The 20517-nt window shown below is 41.5% G+C and overlaps 1 protein-coding gene across 1 annotated transcript in view; it reads left to right on the top strand.

Moving 5' to 3' along the window:
- Positions 1 to 13268: 13268 nt before the first annotated feature.
- Positions 13269 to 20517, top strand: part of LOC105892002 (collagen alpha-1(IX) chain) — a 28465-nt gene continuing 21216 nt past the window's right edge. Inside the window, exons 1-5 of the mRNA XM_031586462.2 lie at positions 13269 to 13468; positions 15820 to 15891; positions 16800 to 16929; positions 18643 to 19039; positions 19578 to 19658. Coding sequence (XP_031442322.1) covers positions 13405 to 13468; positions 15820 to 15891; positions 16800 to 16929; positions 18643 to 19039; positions 19578 to 19658 — 744 coding nt within the window. The 5' untranslated portion in view covers positions 13269 to 13404. The remainder of the gene's footprint in view (positions 13469 to 15819; positions 15892 to 16799; positions 16930 to 18642; positions 19040 to 19577; positions 19659 to 20517) is intronic.

Raw genomic sequence — 20517 nt, 5'->3', positions numbered from 1 at the left:
AGCACGTAGAGATTACCCCCGCACCGTGGGGGGGCCTCGCATGTAAAACAAAAAAGTTTTTTTTTTTTTTTTCAATTTGAATTACATGGGATGCACACTATGTCCTTATTGTCTTGTCTGTGTTTCCAGAGTTGATATAGAAATAAAGAAAAATATATTTAATTGTGCTTTCTTTGTTAGGTAGCCTAGTGACGTGACGACATAGGTCAGAAGGTCACAGACCGGCGCGCCCACGGCAAATAGGGAGCTTGAGTTTTGATATCTTGCCTATATGTGGGGGGGGCTCTCATGTTTCCGTTACGGTACTGGTTACTACCCCACTCCTTTTGAACATGTTCTCCCTATGTGTATGTGATTTGTGTATGTTGTGTCTGGATGCTACTGGATGGCCTAAATTTCCCTCGGGATTAATAAAGTATCCATCCATCCATCCATCCATCCAAGATCAAGTTACTGCTTACTACTCATTAATATTATGAGTTACTAACATGTATAACTGGCAAAAGGGAGCCTTATTGTAAAGTGTGAAACAAATCATCATCTATTAATCAGTTACTATCATTTATAACAGGCAAAGGGAGCCTTATTGTAAAGTGTGAAACACATCATCATCTATTAATCAGCTACTAACATGTATAACTGGCAAAAGGGAGCTTTATTGTAAAGTGTGAAACAAATCATCCTCTATTAATCAGTAACTATCATTTATAACTGGCAAAGGGAGCCTTATTGTAAAGTGTGAAACAAATCATCATCTATTAATCAGCTACTATCATTTATAACTGGCAAAGGGAACCTTATTGTAAAGTGTGAAACAAATCATCATCTATTAATCAGCTACTATCATTTATAACTGGCAAAGGGAGCCTTATTGTAAAGTGTGAAACACATTATCATCTATTAATCAGCTACTAACATGTATAACTGGCAAAAGGGAGCTTTATTGTAAAGTGTGAAACAAATCATCATCTATTAATCAGCTACTATCATTTATAACTGGCAAAGGGAACCTTATTGTAAAGTGTGAAACAAATCATCTTCTATTAATCAGCTACTAACATGTATAACTGGCAAAGGGAGCCTTATTGTAAAGTGTGAAACAAATCATCATCTATTAATCAGCTACTATCATTTATAAGTGGCAAAGGGAACCTTATTGTAAAGTGTGAAACAAATCATCATCTATTAATCAGCTACTATCATTTATAACTGGCAAAGGGAACCTTATTGTAAAGTGTGAAACAAATCATCATCTATTAATCAGCTACTAACATGTATAACTGGCAAAAGGGAGCCTTATTGTAAAGTGTGAAACACATCACCATTGATAAATGAGTAACTAACATTCACATTTACCTAATATAAGTTTTTCACATGGAATGGAAAGTAAGATGCAACAGATACAAGCAAAAATAATGTATTCACACATGTTAAAAATCAACAGTCAAAATGATTAAACTGTTGAGTACAAGTGATGCTTATATTTAGACATAAAAGCTTTACGCAGACATCAATAAAACACTTTGAAAGAAATAATGAGATTCAGACTGGAAAGGCTTTTCGTATATCCATGAACAACCGTCCAAGTGGCCCATCAGGGTGACCAGAGCCAAAAAGTCAATAATTTTATCCGGATCACGGCACCGTTGTAACAAGTCCTGCGTTGTGTTCTGTGTGAGTCTGTTTGCTGGGCAAGAAATGGCCACGCACTGAAGTTCTGATGCTTTGTTCCAGCGAAGTGGAGCTCCGTACACTGTACACAATAACATACAACGAGACAGTCTGTAACATGCAGTCGTCAAACGCACTGGATATTAGCCTGTTAGCAGAGGGAAAACGTATGCTAGGAACCTCATGGCATAAGACAAAACAAGATAAATGCATTAAATATCACATCGTATGCATCACATGTTGCAGTTCACAATCTTTTAGTATATACACCGTTATGTCATCATTATACTATGACTTTGAGGGTTTATCACTCATAAATATACGTATAGTTTCTTTGACATACCTCTCTTCAGATCAGCAACTTCAAACTGAAGCCTAAAAGGAGAGATGCCAACAAAACCGAGTTTCTTAAAGGGGCAATACAAGTTGTACTCAGTGTGTTCAAATAACAAGATTTAGTATATACAAATCAGGATCAAATATGTAACGGAGTCCAAAAGTGTTGCATTTATTTCATGAAATGTCACCAAATCCTGATTTGTTTATATTTAATCTTGTTATTTGAACACACTGAATACGTGAACTTCTATTGCCCCTTTAAGTAACTTGGCTTAGTTTGCGTCTAAAGTTAGCATGCTACTACCCAGCAGTAGTACTGGGCAATAGCATGCTAACTTTAGATAGCTGGCTGACACACCTCGCAAATCCCCTCAGACGTATTTTTCAGTTTAAATAAATGGGTTTCTACATTGCATAGTGTCTCGGTAACTTTAAAAAAATCTAAGCAAAAAAAGTAAAACAAACAACTTTTAAATCGCTGTTTATCTTCTGGGTAGTAGCATGCTAAACTGAGATGCAAACTAAGCCAAGTTACTTAAAGGGGCAATATAAGTTCACGTATTCAGTGTGTTCAAATAACAAGATTAAATATAAACAAATCAGGATTTGGTGACATTTCATGAAATGAATGCAACGATTTTGGACTCCGTTACATATTTGATCCTGATTTGTATATACTAAATCTTGTTATTTCATCATCATCATTGTTTATTCAGGGAGAAATTGACTGAGCACAGGGCTCTTTTGCAGCAATGCCCTGATTGAGGCCACATAGTACAGAAGAACAATACATAAACAAACCACAACAAAACGAAACAGACAAAATACATTTTAAAAAAAACACACCAAACAACTCAGAAATTAAGCATAAAAAATAAATAAATAAAATAACATAAAGTAAAAAAATTAAATCAGAGAATCATTCAAAACAACAGCATTGAGGCACATCCTTATTATCTAAAAGGCTCTTAAATTGGTTGACAGACAAATACTTGGTTAATTTCAACTCCACTTCACACAGTGTTCCATTTATGGGAGGCAAAGAACTTAAAAGCTATTTTACCTATATTAGTTTTTGTAAGGGGGATTTCAAGGGAGATGAGGCTCTGTGACCGTGTATTATGACAGATGGATTTTAATTTTAAAAGTGACATGAGATAATTAGGCAGTTTTCCCACTAAGGCTTTATAAACAAATAAAAGACAGTGTTTTTCCCTCCTGTCTGCTAGAGGGGACCAACCAACATTCTTGTATAAGTTACAGTGGTGGGTCCTGAAAGCGTCTCCTGTAACAAAGCGAATAGCACTATGGTAAACAGAGTCCAGGAGTTTTAAGGTAGAGGGTGCAGCATACATGTAAACAATGTCACCATAGTCAAGAACTGACAAAATTGTTGATTGCACTATTTCCATTCGGTTTTCAAAAGTAAAACAAGATCTTATTCTATAAAGAGCACCCAGTTTAATTTTAACCTTCTTAGCTAGGTCAAGAACATGTGATTTAAATGACAGCCTATCATCTAGCCAGATACCTAGGTATTTATAGCAAGGAACTTGCTCAATATTAGTCCCAGAACGGGTGCATATCCTATGGGTGGAGGGGACATTATTTCTACCATTGGAGAAAATCATGAATTTAGTCTTAGACTCATTCAGCATCAATTTGAGGGACTTTAGGGAATCCTGTACACAATCAAAAGCATGTTGAAGGTTTGAAACTGCTTGATCTATAGAGGGCGCTGAGGCATACAAAATTGTATCATCGGCATAAAAATGGACTTTGCAATGTTCTAGATGGTCACAGATATTATTAATGTAAAGTGAGAACAATACCGGGCCTAAAATAGAGCCCTGAGGGACACCAGAATTAATTACTAGGGCCTCAGATGTAAGGCCTGCAACATCTATACATTGTGTTCTACCCGTGAAGTAGTTTTTGAACCATCTGAGGGAGACATTATCAAATCCCAGGGAGTTCAGTTTGCCAAAAAGTATCTCATGGTTTACTGTATCAAAAGCTTTCGACAGGTCAATAAATAAAGCGGCACAACATTGTTTCTTGTCTACAGCAGAGGCTATGTCATTTACCACAAGGGTTGTTGCAGTAATGGTACTGTGGCCAGCTCTGAAACCTGATTGAAAGGGGCATAAAATTGAGTTTAAAGATAGAAAAGAGCTAATTTGCTCATTTACAAAGGATTCCAACATTTTGGCTAGGCATGGGAGCTTGGAGATCGGCCTATAATTGTTCATTTCATTTGGGTCTCCCCCTTTATGAAGGGGCACCACTAATGCAGATTTCCAGATGCTAGGAATGTAGCCAGAAAAAAGTGATAGATTAAAAATGTGGGTCAGGGGTCTGGCTATAATGGGGGCAGCAAGCTTCAAGAGACGTGGGTCTAACTGGTCTGCACCCACTGAGCCCTTCATACATTTAGAATTACGAAGAGCAGAGAGGACTTCATGCTGTTGTATTGGTCTAAAAGAGAAGGATGTGGTTGGGTCAGTTCCCAGTGACCTGGCATCAACAGTGAAGTTATCTAGCACTCCATCCGGTACATCAGGGAAATTAGAAAGGTCAAACAAAGTGCCGCATTGGATGAAATGATTATTGAAAGCATTACAAACTTCCTTTTTTGTTTCATTTGAACACACTGAGTACAACTTGTATTGCCCCTTTAAGAAACTCGGTTTTGTTGGCATCTCTCCTTTTAGGCTTCAGTTTGAAGTTGCTGATCTGAAGAGAGGTATGTCAAAGAAACTATGCGTATATTTATAAGTGATAAACCCTCAAAGTCATGGTATAATGATGACATAACGGCGTATATACTAAAAGATTGTGAACTGCAACATGTGATGCATACGATGTGATATTTAATGCATTTATCTTGTTTTGTCTTATGCCATGAGGTTCCTAGCATACATTTTCCCTCTGCTAACAGGCTAATATCCAGTGTGTTTGATGACTGCATGTTACAGACTGTCTCGTTGTATGTTATTGTGTACAGTGTACGGAGCTCCACTTCGCTGGAACAAAGCATCAGAACTTCAGTGCGTGGCCATTTCTTGCCCAGCAAACAGACTCACACAGAACACAACGCAGGACTTGTTACAACGGTGCCGTGATCCGGATAAAATGATTGACTTTTTGGCTCTGGTCACCCTGATGGGCCACTTGGACGGTTGTTCATGGATATACGAAAAGCCTTTCCAGTCTGAATCTCATTATTTCTTTCAAAGTGTTTTATTGATGTCTGCGTAAAGCTTTTATGTCTAAATATAAGCATCACTTGTACTCAACAGTTTAATCATTTTGACTTTTGATTTTTAACATGTGTAAATACATTGTATCTGTTGCATCTTACTTTCCATTCCATGTGAAAAACTTATATTAGGTAAATGTGAATGTTAGTTACTCATTTATCAATGGTGATGTGTTTCACACTTTACAATAAGGCTCCCTTTTGCCAGTTATACATGTTAGTAGCTGATTAATAGATGATGATTTGTTTCACACTTTACAATAAGGTTCCCTTTGCCAGTTATAAATGATAGTAGCTGATTAATAGATGATGATTTGTTTCACACTTTACAATAAAGCTCCCTTTTGCCAGTTATACATGTTAGTAGCTGATTAATAGATGATGATGTGTTTCACACTTTACAATAAGGCTCCCTTTGCCAGTTATAAATGATAGTAGCTGATTAATAGATGATGATTTGTTTCACACTTTACAATAAGGTTCCCTTTACCAGTTATAAATGATAGTAGCTGATTAATAGATGATGATTTGTTTCACACTTTACAATAAGGCTCCCTTTTGCCAGTTATACCTGTTAGTAACTCATAAGATTAATGAGTAGTAAGCAGTAACTTGATCTTGGATGGATGGATGGATACTTTATTAATCCCGAGGGAAATTTTAGGCCATCCAGTAGCATCCAGACACAACATACACAAATCACATACACATAGGGAGAACACGTTCAAAAGGAGTGGGGTAGTAACCAGTACCGTAACGGAAACATGAGAGCCCCCCCCCCCCCCACATATAGGAAAGATATCAAAACTCAAGCTCCCTATTTGCCGTGGGCGCGCCGGTCTGTGACCTTCTGACCTATGTCGTCACGTCATTAGGCTACCTAACAAAGAAAGCACAATTAAATATATTTTTCTTTATTTCTATATCAACTCTGGAAACACAGACAAGACAATAAGGACATAGTGTGCATCCCATGTAATTCAAATTGAAAAAAAAAAAAAAAAACTTTTTTGTTTTAAATTTTTTTGTGGGGGGGGGGGGGCACGCGAGCCCCCCCCCCCCCCCCCCCCCCCATGCGAGGCCCCCCCACGGTGCGGGGGTAATCTCTATGTGCTGGTAGTAACAGATACAAGAATGGTAGGGAGTGTGCAATGGGCTAGTATAGCCAGTTAAGGGATAGACAGTGGGTTGTCAAAATGGGGATCTTACCAAATAGTGAGCCGGCATCGATGTGTCAAGAACTGTGTTATAACTCATTTATAATGGCTTATTTATGACTTACAAAGGGTTTACAACCTAATTAATAACCTATTTATAAACCATTTATAAACCTTTATAAAGGGAACCTTATTGTAAAGTGGTACCCACAAAATAGTCACTTGGCATTTTACTGAGTGGCAATAAACTGAAAGACATCATGGAATTTGAGAGCACTGAGAAACAAGGAAACATTTACACTTTCACCGGAAACAACAGAGAGGGCTCCCCTTCAACTAGTCTCTCTCTCCGTCTAACTCGCTAACTGGGGCTGTGTCGCAGGTCACAAGCTGGAAATAACAGGGTCAGAAACTGCCATCAATTACAGGGGTTTCTCCCTGTCTCTCTCTCTCCCTCTCTCTCTCTCTCTCTCTCTCTCTCTCTCTCTCTCTGTTATTCTCTCGGTGTTTGTATCTCAGTCTTTAGCAGTGTACATTCATTGAAAGCAGGAGTTCTCAATTACCCAACTCGGACATATGATCTCTATTCAGAGCACTGAGTGAAGAATGATATAGAGTTTCTCTATGAGGGAAAATACTACTGCTCTCAAAGTAACACACTGATGCCTCCCTGGGACAAAATGAGAATTAATTTATGTAACAAAAGCTGGTGATGGTAGGTTAATAGACTTTCATTGATACTTTTTTTTGTGTGTTGCTTCTCCAGTTTTGTGTCACAGGGTCACTTCAAGTGCTGTATGGTTCCATCCATTGCGATGTTTGCACGTGATTATGTGGTACGTGAACATGTCCAAACAGGAACTGTGTAGACAGACTTGTACGGACACATCTATGTCTACATCTTAATACAAAACACTTTATCAACTATGCATACAATATATCTTTTATTTGGATGAGTTTACATGCTTTGTGTGTTTAAAAGAGCTTCTTCTTATGCAAACCTCACTTTATGATAAATGCCTCAACACCACCACAGTCATCATCGGAGATGTAATGCCTGTAATTATGTGGATGATTAAGATGCACCGGACATTTTTTTGCCATGAAACAGGTGGGTCTTCCATACGCTCACAGAGGGTTATTTTTTTCCACAGGGGACTGAATTGACATAACACTGGATGTAACTATCATTCATTTGAAATGTCTTACAATTCACTCAAAGGCAAACAGGTTCCAGTTCAAAAACACTTCCACTTGTCTCTCTAAACTGCATAGGCTAATTAAAAGGGGTCGGAAAAAATCTCGTAAAAAAATAGCAATGAATCTTTTTTCGGAAACCTTAGGAGACACATCCTGTCTCCATTATGTATTATTATTGTGTCATTCAAATATTTCAGTCATCACTCCCTTATTGTCAGGAATATGCATCATATTCTCATTTCACTTGGACAGCTTCAGTCTATGGCATTTAATGGTATAAACTGACAGAAAAATTTCAAATAATGGAACTTATAGGATAGCTCTTCAGAAGCCTTACAAAACACTACCATGACAATCTACAGAATTGTATAAGCTGAACAGTTACTTACACATTGATACCAACTATACCTGTAGAACTGTTCAACTGTAAATAACAGTCCCATAATGAAAGCCATGCAGATAATATGTATATTGAAGTAACGGAAACCATTAATGATAAAACACACAGTAACCCTGACAAACCTACTAATATATTTTTAAAGTATGGACAGCACAGATATACTGTAACCTGCCATCCTTGGATCCCCGTGTCTTTAATCTTCCCTCATGCTAACCTGTGCTCAGGTGAGAAACGTGCAACAGTGCTGCCCAAGCCTCGCACACACACTACAGACTGATGAACACGCATTCTGGGGCCTCGCACCATGTCGCGTCTCAGGGCATCCCCATTGTGCAGCTAACCATTAGCAGAATTACACCCGCCCCAACACGTTATTAAGAGGCACTTGCGCAACAGCGGGGGGAAAATAAGAGCAAGGCAGGAGACAGAGGAGAGCGGCATGCCTGCAGGCCTCTGAAGCCTTTAAGTAGTGGTAATAAAACTGCCAGCCGCCACCTCCTCCATAGGGACCCAACCAATGGGATGCTAACGAGCAAGTGAGGTTGGCCCCCACCAACATCCTCCCCCCCCCTCTCTCCCCCCCCACTCCACCCCTTAAGTAAAAAAAAGTGCGAACATCCTGCACACGAGTCACCTCCATCAGTCCTGGACATGAGCCCTCCGTAGGACGGACTCAGGGGAATTTTGCATCACTCAAAAAGTCCCTTCCTTTGGTGCTCTCCATCCGGCTCAGTTTGTCTCTTCTGAAAGGCCCTCAAGACTGCCTGCTGCTGCTGCTGCTGCTGCTCCTCTCCTCCTCCTTGACGAGGGATTTTTACACCATGGCTCGCCACTCTTTCCTCAATGCCAGGTAAGGGACCCCTCGGCTTGTGTGGAATTCAGCACCTTCTGAAGTGGTTCTGCCGAATTAATCCATGTGTTGTTAAAAAAAGTCCTGGTACTTCACTTTGAAATAGTTTTTGGAGCTCTCTTTGAAAAAAATAGCTGCAAAAGGAAGAATGTAGAATGTAAAAGTTTGAGATATCACCACTGTGCTTGTGCACTAAAAATATATATCAAGAGTCCGACCCCCGGGTACTGTCCAAACTATTTTGTTCTCACATAATGTAAAACTGGGAAACAGTTCTACTGTTGAGTACTTTCCTAATCATTTTTTTCTCATGGAATTTCCTCATGCTTGTGATGGCATGGTAGCACTTTACCTTAGCTGCAGTGCAGTGAGCCAGATTAGGTTTATGCGTGTCAGTTAACTCAAGTGCACACTAAACTGAAAATGGTAGAGAGCACTGATCTTCCCTCCCCTCTTTCAGAGCTTGCTAAACTCTGACAATATCAGATAGATGCAAGGCCTCATTTTGGGCGGAAAGGGAATCAGACATGTTTTTATTTGTTGTTTCCATGCGGACAAATGTGAAAGAGAGGGATAATGTCTTTGGTTGTCAGTGACCAGTAGGAGCTGCGAGAATGTAGAGGCAGATAAGGCAAGCAGTCACTCAGCATGCCAGTGGGTGGATGTCAATCACCTGATGGATGGGGATTGAAGGAGAAGCCCAAAGCCTGGGTATGGGAAAGGGCAGCTGGCATCATCTGGGACAGATGCCCATCACTGGCATCTTTTAATTCATGTTCATGAGATATATAAATGTATGGCAAGAGACAGAGAGAGTGAGAGAGGGATGCTCTATCCAATTTCATGGATTTTCATATACAATGTGGGAAATTTGGATGTAGGCTGTTTTGTAGGCATAACATTGTATGTTGTGGCAGGCTCTGTGATATCAAATGGTTGCCTTTGTGTGGTATTTTTGACAAGCCTGCAAAAGTCAGAGAGACCCTTTTGATACATGGTAATCATTTAACCACACTACCACTGAAACCAATGAATTTTAACCTTCAGTGGCTTTCATCATGCCAGCCCTACCTCATCATATCAGTATCTAAACACTAGATATAGTCATTGCTGCCTGGACAAGAGTGGCTTTGATATCACTTTCATTATGACCTGTGTGAAAAGGGAGAGATCTGTGCTTGCGTTGCCCGTGTGTGTAATGTGTGCAGAGTGGCCGTCAGAGCAGCATTATGAGAGATTATAAGAACTGGCAGCTCTCCCAGATTCAGATAACGCCTCACGATAATCTGAGTCTCTGGCACAGGGCTCTCAGGGAAATAGAGAGAGAAAGAGAGAGAGAGAGAGAGAGAGAGAGAGAGAGAGAGAGAGAAAGAGAGAGAGGGGAAGATAGGGAAAGAGAGAGAGACATCGTAAGAAAGGTTGGGTGAATGAGTGAGATTTTTGACAGTGCAAAAAGAGAGACAAATTTGGGTTTTCTACCATAGTGTGACAAAGAGAGAAAGAGAGAGAGGGGAAAAGGAGAAGAGAGAGAGAGAGAATGGTGCTGTCCCAGCCTTATGGAGAGGGCCATGGCTTCTCTTCCCCAGTTAACACATGTCTCTGGTACTGCCTGTCTTTTGATCTAGGGAAACAGGCCTTTATGTGTGTGTGTGTGTGTGTGTGTGGGTGTGTCTGTGTGTGTCCACTTGAAAAGAACTCACATTTCAGGACAATAGGTCTCCTTAATGTGTGCTTTTAAAACTTTGTAAATGTGGAGAAGTGGGCCACAGTATCTGCTCCTGGCTGATAAATGGGAGTGAGTGACAGGTTTATTTTGTAGGCCTGCAAGGGGAGTTTAGAGCCGAGCTCCAGTTTGGGTAATTAAGACAAATGAGCACACAGGAGCCAGGCCAAAAGAGCTGGCCCTTACTCCAACCCTCCCAAGCACTAGGGACATGCACACGCACTCTCTCACTCTCTAATGTCTCTCTCTTTCTCTCTCTCTCTCTCTCTCTCTCTCTCTCTCTCTCTCTCTCTCTCTCACACACACACACACACACACACACACACACACACAGATAGAGACAGACCCCATTGCATTACCTGATTCCAAATACAGGCCTGGTCACACTCCAGGTATTGGGATCATTGGACTCATTGCCTTCTTGGGACATAAGTGGTGACTGAAGGCTGATTTCAATATGATGTTGCAAACTGACACGACCTTACAATGGCATTGACAATCATGGCAGTGTCCTCAGTTGTTGCTAACTATAATGTAGTGTATAACATGAATATTTGCTCAGTATTTGTTTATGCAAGTTATATTAATTGGAGCACTTATAATATAACATGTATGTGCTACCAGTCTGCAGCAAAAAAAAGATTCTAGGTGTCAGTTTTCCCCAGCTCAGGTGACACACACACACACACACACACACACACACACACACACACACACACACACACACACACACACACACACACACTCACTCATACATCACCAGAGCCTGGCTATCTAATGTCACATCGGACAACATGTGACAAAATCTTTCTACAAATGCCTATACTGAGTCACCGGTGACTGTACCACACCATCTATAGTGTACAAAACCCACATCCTCGGAGTGTGTGTTAAGAATAAAGGCAAATGAAAAGTGATGTTCCACAAAGCTTTTTAGCAGTACAAGGGCATACTTACTCCCAAAGAGCACATTAGACTGGTGGACAAGGTCCCAATTACTGCAATTACTCTCCCTCTCTTTAGGCTCAGATGCTCGGCCTCTCAGCACTGTTTTTTCTCTCTCTGATTCACTCGGTTCCTTTCCATCGTTTGCTATCTGTCCACCACCCACTTGATCTCTCTCTCTCTCTCTCTCTCTCTCTCTCTCTCTCTCTCTCGCTCTCTGTCCAAAGCCATCCATTTTCTCTCCACTCTCTTCACCCACACTAAACGGTGACTTTCAGCCAAAAAAGTAAGTTATCAAGTCCCCCCCCCCCCACATACACACTTTTTCATCTCTCTCTGTCTCTCTTTCGATCTCTCTATTCTTAACATAGACACACATACACTCACAGACTCTCACACTAAGTATCTATTTCATTTTAGCTTTTTTCATAGGAAGGCAAACACCCCCACAATAACACAACCTCCCTGCCACCCCATCACCTACCGGCCTCATCCCTCCACCCCCCCACCCCCCTTCCCTTCCTATACCCCCATACCCCCTACTGTCAGCATCTTCCCCCCCCTGGACCCTGCCACTGGGAGACACCAGACCACCTCTACTCCCCCGCCCAGTTTTGATTGACACCCCAACAGCTGGAGTGTCGTGGTGGGGAGGTTGGGGAATTGGAGACGGACAGCCGCCTCCCTGGGAGCTCTAGTGCACGTCTGGGGCCGCCGCTTTCCTGCGAGGGCCGCGTGTAAACAGACATTACCTTCTGCGCATAGGGCCCCGGTTGAGACTGGCATTAGTCATCCACTCTGACAGGCAGCCACCATCCCTGACACCTCGCCAGCTGCAAGTCATGCTGAAAATGAATAAACAACAAGCTGTGAAATGACCCACACACCACACCCTCACACACAAACACACACGCGCACACACATACATACACACACACAAAAACTCACAAACACAAACATGTATAAGCATGCACACCTGCAATCACATAGTGCCTCTATCCATACCACTGTCCCTCTGTATTTGTCTTTTCTTTGCCATTCCCATTCTGTAACTGCACATGCATACAGATACATAGGCATTCACACACGTTTACGGTCACTCACAAATACACACACACACACACACACGCACAGGCACACACACACACACACACACACACACACACACACACACACACACACACACACGCACACACACACATACACACAATGTAAAGGCCAGTGCGAGAAGGGTGTAAGTTCTAGAGCTGCAGTGTGTTCAGCCTTGAGTGTCAATTCAGGTACATACTGTAGATCCAGCCTCAGACACCAAGAAAGATTTGCCCAGAGGTCATGTTTACACCAACACACACACGCACACACACACAAAAGTATGCACACACACGCAGACAAAATAGTGTATAAAGGCAAAAGCAGCTGTTCTATTTTTCCTCCTGTGACTCCTCATACTGTATGAGTATTGTATTGTATTGCATTTAATCTCTACAAAAGACAGAATGATTGATGAATGATGAAGTGTGGTAGCCCTGACCACTGCTGCACATACATAAAACATTTTAAAAACACAGTAAAAATAAAAAAAACACGATAACAAGACAATTCTGATGTGCATACCTTTAAGGCTAACAAAACGTATTATCATCTAAATTAAGTGGACCTTTCTGCATTATATTGGTAGATACTTCTTGTCATGCGTTTCATTTTTGTCTGTTTGCATCCGTAAGAGGAACACCGTCTGTTCATGACCCTGTAAGCTCTCTGTGTCCTGTGCCATGGCTACTGTTACTAATGTAACTGCTAACTGCTACTGTACTTCTTGGTTCTCTCCCTAACAGGAAAGGCCCATGGCCCCGGGTGATGTCTCTGTGGGTGTCCTCTGCCATCGTCCTGCTGTCCATGCTCTCTGCCCCTGCCCTGGCACGTAAGTTACACAGATGTCACTTTCTTGACACTTTCGAACAAAATAGTTTATTAGTCCCTAGATTTTTTGTCCCTGGTAGTGACAACAAAACATGGCATAATAATATATTCTATATTTCTCAGCAAACTGTTTTGTGTATGTCTAAAGGTGAAAGGCTGAAAGCTACAATGGTGTATTTACCTGCACATATCCTTTACATAAATGCTGGACTCTGCAGTGTTGTCAGGCGCTGGTATACAAACAACAAAACTCAATAGTAAACAAACAAGCAACAGGGTCTACTACAGCTTCGGGGCATTTTTTCACCAACTGTGCTATCTCCCTTACTCATCAACATGCTAAGTGTGCATGGGCCAAAAATAGCCCTGGTGTGGCTGCGACCATAAGATTATTGCAGATAATCTCCACACCGCAATGATTATGATGATGCGTCTATTCCATAATCTGCCACACTCAGGTAATAAATCAGCCAACAGGAAGTGCCGTGGCTTACATGGACGCACTTAAAATGATCCTCTAGGGCTTTTTCCTCCACCGCATATAAAACGCGCCACGCAGTGTGTGGTCCATGCGGACGGTGGGAAACCTTGAGCAAGTGAGAGAGAGAGAGCAGGCATCTCTGTGGGCACCCAAACACATGGCAGCATGCCAAGGCCCCCCGTTTGTGCTGATGAGCGTGCAGTGTGCATATGAAAGTGCTTGCCACAGGGATGAATGCTTAACTGCAAAAGGGGTCTGCATGTGTAAGTGTGTGCATGTGTATGTATGTGCATGTGTATGTGTGTCTGCATATAGGCTGCAGCAGCCTGGGAGCACACCTAGAATAGAGAAGGAGTAGAGGAGCAGGAGGAGGAGGAGGAGGAGGAGGAGGAGAAAATAAGGGGGGGTATTTTTATTCGTCCGTAACCCATTTGTCCCCGGGCAAGCAAAGCTGCAAAAAAAGGGTTCCAGATGTGTTCTGTGCTCCTGTTCTCCCTCCAAACCAGCTGAGTCAGGGTATGGGACTGTGAAGGGAGGGAAAAGCCTCTGGTTTCTATTTCATTATTTCCAGCTTCATGTGTCTGTGAATTTTGGCCTCCAGACAAGAGTTTTTTTTTTCCATCACTTCACAAATTACAGCAAGTACACTGCAGAAATAAACTCTCTTAGGTCCTTTGGCTGCCTCATCAACCATTTGTATGGATAGGATGCTTGCACTGACATACGGTCACAAATTACACAAATGTAAAAGTAGTGTGATTTTATAATAGCTGAATAATGTTTAAGGTTGATAATAATAAATTGTTACTGCGATTTACACTTACAAGACACTATAGAGACACCAGAGAATCTGTTTCAAGTCTACTGAGACCTACATTAAAGAGAATCTCAAAACTGCAGACTGAGAGATTTCTCACAGTGCAGCCATTCTCTGCTTACTAAAGATTTCCTTACAAAAAAAAGAGATGAATATTTAAGAAAATGGGACAAAATAGAATTATTACAAATATAGGACGATAATCCTCCGTGGAACATGGATGACACCTGCTGAAATGAAAGTGGCGGCCCCTCTGATTGATTGTGTTTCATGTTTGTTTTCCCACTCTGAGCTCCGAGCCGACAAATCAGACGTAGATTAAAACAAGGGGAAAAGAAGCTTACCTGCTCAACTGACCTGCTCAAACCTGACCAGAGGCTCAGGACAAGAAAATATTACCACTGGCACATTAATCAAAACCCAGATGTGGTTGAGTTGGGTGGGGTTTCTTTTTTCTTTTTTCACTGGACAGGGTATTGTAAGGACATAAATTGAAAAAAAAAAAACACTTTCACCAAGAAATAACAAGCGTCAAAATATTGAGAGATATTTTATACATGATGAGTGTGAATGGGTGTCGGCTGCTTGGATGGTTTCTGCTCTCAGGTTTCTGGTTTCTTCAGACAGCATCCATTAAATATGTCTACAGCAGAGCATAACAAGCCATCCTGCCATGGATCACATTGCCTTCACTTATTTCTATGCTTGAAATAAAATACAGGCCATACACAATGTCCCAATATGAATTCAGTTTTTTGGAACACTCTATGCAAAAAAACACAAACATTTACAGTTATGGATAATGCTTATACTTTCGTAACTATGGATGCACATAGGTGGTAACCTTCAATCCACACTGCAACGCCAGTCTGTACCCGTGTACCCCTGTGCCACGTAGCCATGGCAGGTGGAAGCTGGCGGTGTCATCTGGGGCTGTTTAGAGGTGTTGACAGCAATGTGTGTGTACAATCCGATGTGACATGCTCAACACTTTCCGTGGGGAGGACAAGAAGAAACATTCAAGTGAAGACACAAACCTTTTTCTACCTTTCAGAGCTGGACCTCAACAGATTAGATGGTGACACTGTTTGCCCACCCATGAGAAATGGACAAGATGACCTTCCAGGTAAAACAAAAACATCCTACAGTAATCATTTCAAAGGGTTTACTCAACTTTAAAATTGGAACTCAGCTCCTGGGAATTGCAATTACTTAACTACATTAGATTCTGGTAAATGCTTTTTCACTTTTAATTGACTACAGCTAATGTAAAGAAAGAAATAAGGAAAAGAAAGACCTTTTTTGTCAAATTTACTGTGAGTTGAGAGAGTTGTAATAAAGATTTATTTCATGAAATTATTAACAGTCCCTTTCCAAAGTAATTACTTTTTTTTCATAAAACCATTTAATCATTCCAAGCTTAGATTATTAATCACCCATCATTTTTATTGGCTATGGAGAAGCAAGCGTGTTATGAAAGTAATTACATTATATTTATTAAAAGATGTTGCATGGAAAAAAACAACTAAACCATAAATAGCTCCCATTTAATCTTCAGCTTGCTATTTCCCTGTCTGAGCCTGTGCAACATCTCACTTGTTTGTTTTGATGGAGGAAAGATGCTGGGCTGCTTAGCAACTGTGTTTTTTTAGACAGTCTTATATCTGAAACCAACCAAATAAAAAATATTCCGCTTTCTAAGCTGATTTTTTTAAGTCGGAACAATTCTAACTCAGCAAGATCTTAATTAGTTTCCAGCAATACTCTTAAAGTAAACCTTAGCCTGGCCTCAAATCACTTGCATATGTTACTGCCAGTGAACCGTAGCATCTTAAAATGCTAATGATTGTACTTGTTATTTCGAATGCAAAATAAAATCCCAAATGTGATGAAGATTCACCACCATAATAGCACTAACAAATAATTGTTAATTCAACAAACAAGGCTGAACATGCATAAAATATACAGGTGCATGCTGGTAGCCTAAATCACTTGCTGGCAGCATTTTTAATGATTTACTGTTTCCTGCGGAAGGTTTTGATCTGATCACCCAGTTCCAGCTGGACGTCATCCCCCTGAAGGGAGTCAGGAAAGTGGAGGGTTCCACATCCCACCAGGTGGCCTACCGGCTCGACAGGGAGGCAAACTTCCAGATTCCGACACGGTAAGCAAAACAGGACCGAAAAAAATCATAAAAATGGGACGAAAAATATAAAAGAAGGGTGTAAAACGAGGCATACACACACTCACACACACACACACACACACACAGAGAGAGAGAGAGAGAAAAACACAGATCCTATAACACTTAGTCGTCCACAATGCAGGTGTTGCCTTATTACAGGCCTGACCCAGGTGTTACTGCACATGAAGTAAGTAGTAATTGGCCAAGAAGATGAGGGTGGAGGGGGTTAGAAACAGCATGCCTGAACCAATTTGGCATCACCCCTCTGTTATGGCTAATGCCTTGCTTTGGGACATGAACGGGCATATTTCATCAGGCTCCTCCTCCACATCTTTACTCCTTTTGTCTCTCCCCCCTGTGTCTTCAGTGGGAGAGGATGGAGGAGACAGAAGAGGCGGTGTCAATAGCTTTCTGTATGAGCCGCCACTGTGCTCAGATTTAGTCAGCAAACATTACGACAAGCAAGGGGTTCTCCTGGGCCTTAAGTGGCCTTTCAGGCAATTAGGTTGTTGTGAAAAGCATTTCGCTGTCAGACACTGGGGGTGAAAAAAAGGCAGTGACCTTAGATGTTTTCTAGCACTTGCTATTATTTCACTGAGATGGTATGATGTTTGGGTTTTGGGTAAAGAGTGATTTTTGTGTTTCCAAGCCAGGTGGATGTGCTACCTGGTTAATTTCCATCAAATCAACACTCTCTAAGGGATTGCGAGAACATGTTATGTAACTGTCTGAAATGGCTTCTTTTTTTTGTCAGGCAAATGAAAATAAAATTGGCTGTAGAGCATAAGCTGACATTAAAACGTAGCTTTCAGATGAAATCCACTCCAAAACCCTTTCCCCCAGTAATACTCCAGTGATTCTCTACCATAAAAGAGTATAGGTGGATGGACAACTAACTGTGTCTCTGTCGCCGGACACGGCTAGAACATGGCCTTGATTTAGTTTATAGGCCGAACAGGAAAGCCCCCTTCTTTACTGCTGCCCCTCCATTTACAAGCTTCTGGAGCGCCGCCGGCTGCACCCCTCTATAAGTACACCACCCATGGTGCGCAGCGCTCGTTAAACATGCCCAGGGGTGCTGGCATGGTGCGAAAGATAACCCCTCTTCCCCCAATCCCACTACACCCCCTTCCAGCAGGAAGGTTTCACGTTCGTGCCTCAGCTTAAATCCTCTGATTTACAGCTCGCCTTAAAAAAAATGCCACTTTTTGGACACGATCATGAAAGTCATATGTTAAACGTGTGATCTCTGCAGATTCGAGCGGTTAGATCAGGGCTTTTTGATCAGGAGAGAAGTCTGCCAGTTCTGTTTTCTTCATGTTGTAATCATGCTTCATGGCCCAAGGCTAGAGTTTCTGAGGAGTTAAGGAAAAGAGCTTTGTGATAAAAGCCTATGATCTTCTCTTGATTTGTGATGTCTTCCAGTAGGTTTTAAAGATCAAAACTACCCTTGGTGTGTGTAAATACACCTGTGTGAAGGTTATGGTAAAGTTATGGTCCACGTCACAAGGCTACAACACGACTGAACTGGTACCTTGGCAAAAGGAATAGTGCATACGCATTAAAGGCTGTTAGTATGTATGCTAGTAATGGCATTTTTTCAGAGAACATTTTTATTTTGTATACGTACAGGCAGTCATGAAAACTTCAAACACTGTGTAATAGTATCGATTAATGTATCTCTCTTCTCAGGCTTAACTTCCCTCGCGGTTTCCCTGAAGAATATTCTTTCATGACCACCTTCCGCATGATCAAGAACACTGTCAACAAGGTGTGGAACCTCTGGCAGATCGTGGACGAAAACGGTGTCAAGCAGGCTGGCTTGCGTCTCAACGGCGACCAGCAGGCCCTGGAGTTCTTCCTGACCACGTTTGACGGCGACCTCCAGACGGTGACCTTCCCCGGCCTCTCCGTCCTCTTCAACACCAAGTGGCACAAGGTCATGGTGGGCGTGGAGAGGGACCAGGTCACCTTGTATGTGGACTGCCACCCAGTGGATCAAAAGCCCATCAAGGAGAAAGGCTACATCAATACAGAGGGTGACACTCTCATCGGCAGGCTGGATGCTGACTCAAGCACTTCTGTTGTGGTGAGTAGCACTGCAGGGGAAAAAGTAGGAAGGAAAATGTAGTGGATATAAGCGAGAGAGAGAGTGAGATAGAGACAGAGAGAGAGAAGAGAGAAAACAGGATATATGAAGTGTGTGAGAATGAGGGGAGGTAGTGGTGAAGGAATGGACATATTTACATATATATATTTACATCCATAGAAGCATATTCATGCATACATTCACACACACTCTCACACACACACACACACACACACACACACACACACACCAACACACACACACACAAACACAGCAATGCTCAAATCTTAACTTTGCGTAACAAAAGAAGATCATTAGAAATTACATAAGGTGTACTGGGCATAATCAACCTTATTGCAATAACTCCTATGATATTAATAAGAAGGAATATGAAGTGTATGTGAATGGCATGTGAAATGTTGGGCAGGTTTGTTCAAGCAGTACTGCAGCAACCTTTCCGGTGTGAGTCACCATGTGTATTTATTTTAGTGGCACACAGAGAACAAAGTGATGTTTATGAAATCTGTTGCGTCCTCAGTTTGAGCTGCAGTGGATGCTGATTCACTGCGACCCTAAGAGAGCCCAGAGAGAGAGCTGCTCTGAGCTCCCACAAACTGAGGTAACAATGGCTGTGCACTAACTGCCATCTCTTTTGATTTCTCCCGCTCTGCTGTTTCAGTAAGTGGCTAGTCAGACCATTTTAAATACATGTAAGCCTAACTATCATTGTGCAACATGATGCACTGGTAAAGGCCAAAATGACCCCTCTGGGGCAAATAGGATTTGACACATGGTTGAGAATTATTCTTCCAGTTGTTGGAATTTTCTAAGCTAAATTAGTATGAATTTCATGTTCATTTGCAATGTAGACTAACCAGGCTAAGGCTAAGCTAAAGCTAACCCATTGAACCAGCAATGGAAAGTTGCATTGTCACTCAGTCTCTTGGACCTTTAATTTGGTCAGTCTACATTTTAAATCTGCATCATAATGACCAGAGGGCCAAGTATGGTTGCAACATGTCAGTATGGTTGCAACATATGCTTGTCGGCCGTTGGTCATTATGATCTCTAATCATGTGACTTAGAATCATGAACTCTCTCATGCACGGTTATGCTAAATTGCTGTATCTAGAGTATGTAACAGTATGTTATATTACTTGAGATGTATGTGCTGTGATTGGATTAGTGTTCCTTTTTGTTTGTGTTTTGCTTCATTAGCTTTAGCATCAGTGTTCACCTTTCTGCTTTGTGAGCCAATAAAATAGCATCAAGGGGCTCTGTCTTAGACAGCATGTGGCCCATCCAGCAACAGTAGCATTGTTCAACAGTGCTTTCCAGACCTGGGTGACAAACAGTATTATCTTACTTTCCAATGCTATCATTCCTAAATTGAATTTGACTGCTAAAATGAAATGTACCTGTACCTCTTAGGTGCAGCATGCATGCAGTCTTCAATGTGTGTTTGAAAAGTATTTGGA

The sequence above is a fragment of the Clupea harengus genome, chromosome 19, assembly GCF_900700415.2.
Source record: "Clupea harengus chromosome 19, Ch_v2.0.2, whole genome shotgun sequence".
NCBI classification, from domain to species: domain Eukaryota; kingdom Metazoa; phylum Chordata; class Actinopteri; order Clupeiformes; family Clupeidae; genus Clupea; species Clupea harengus.
This window is presented reverse-complemented; position numbering and strand designations above follow the sequence as displayed.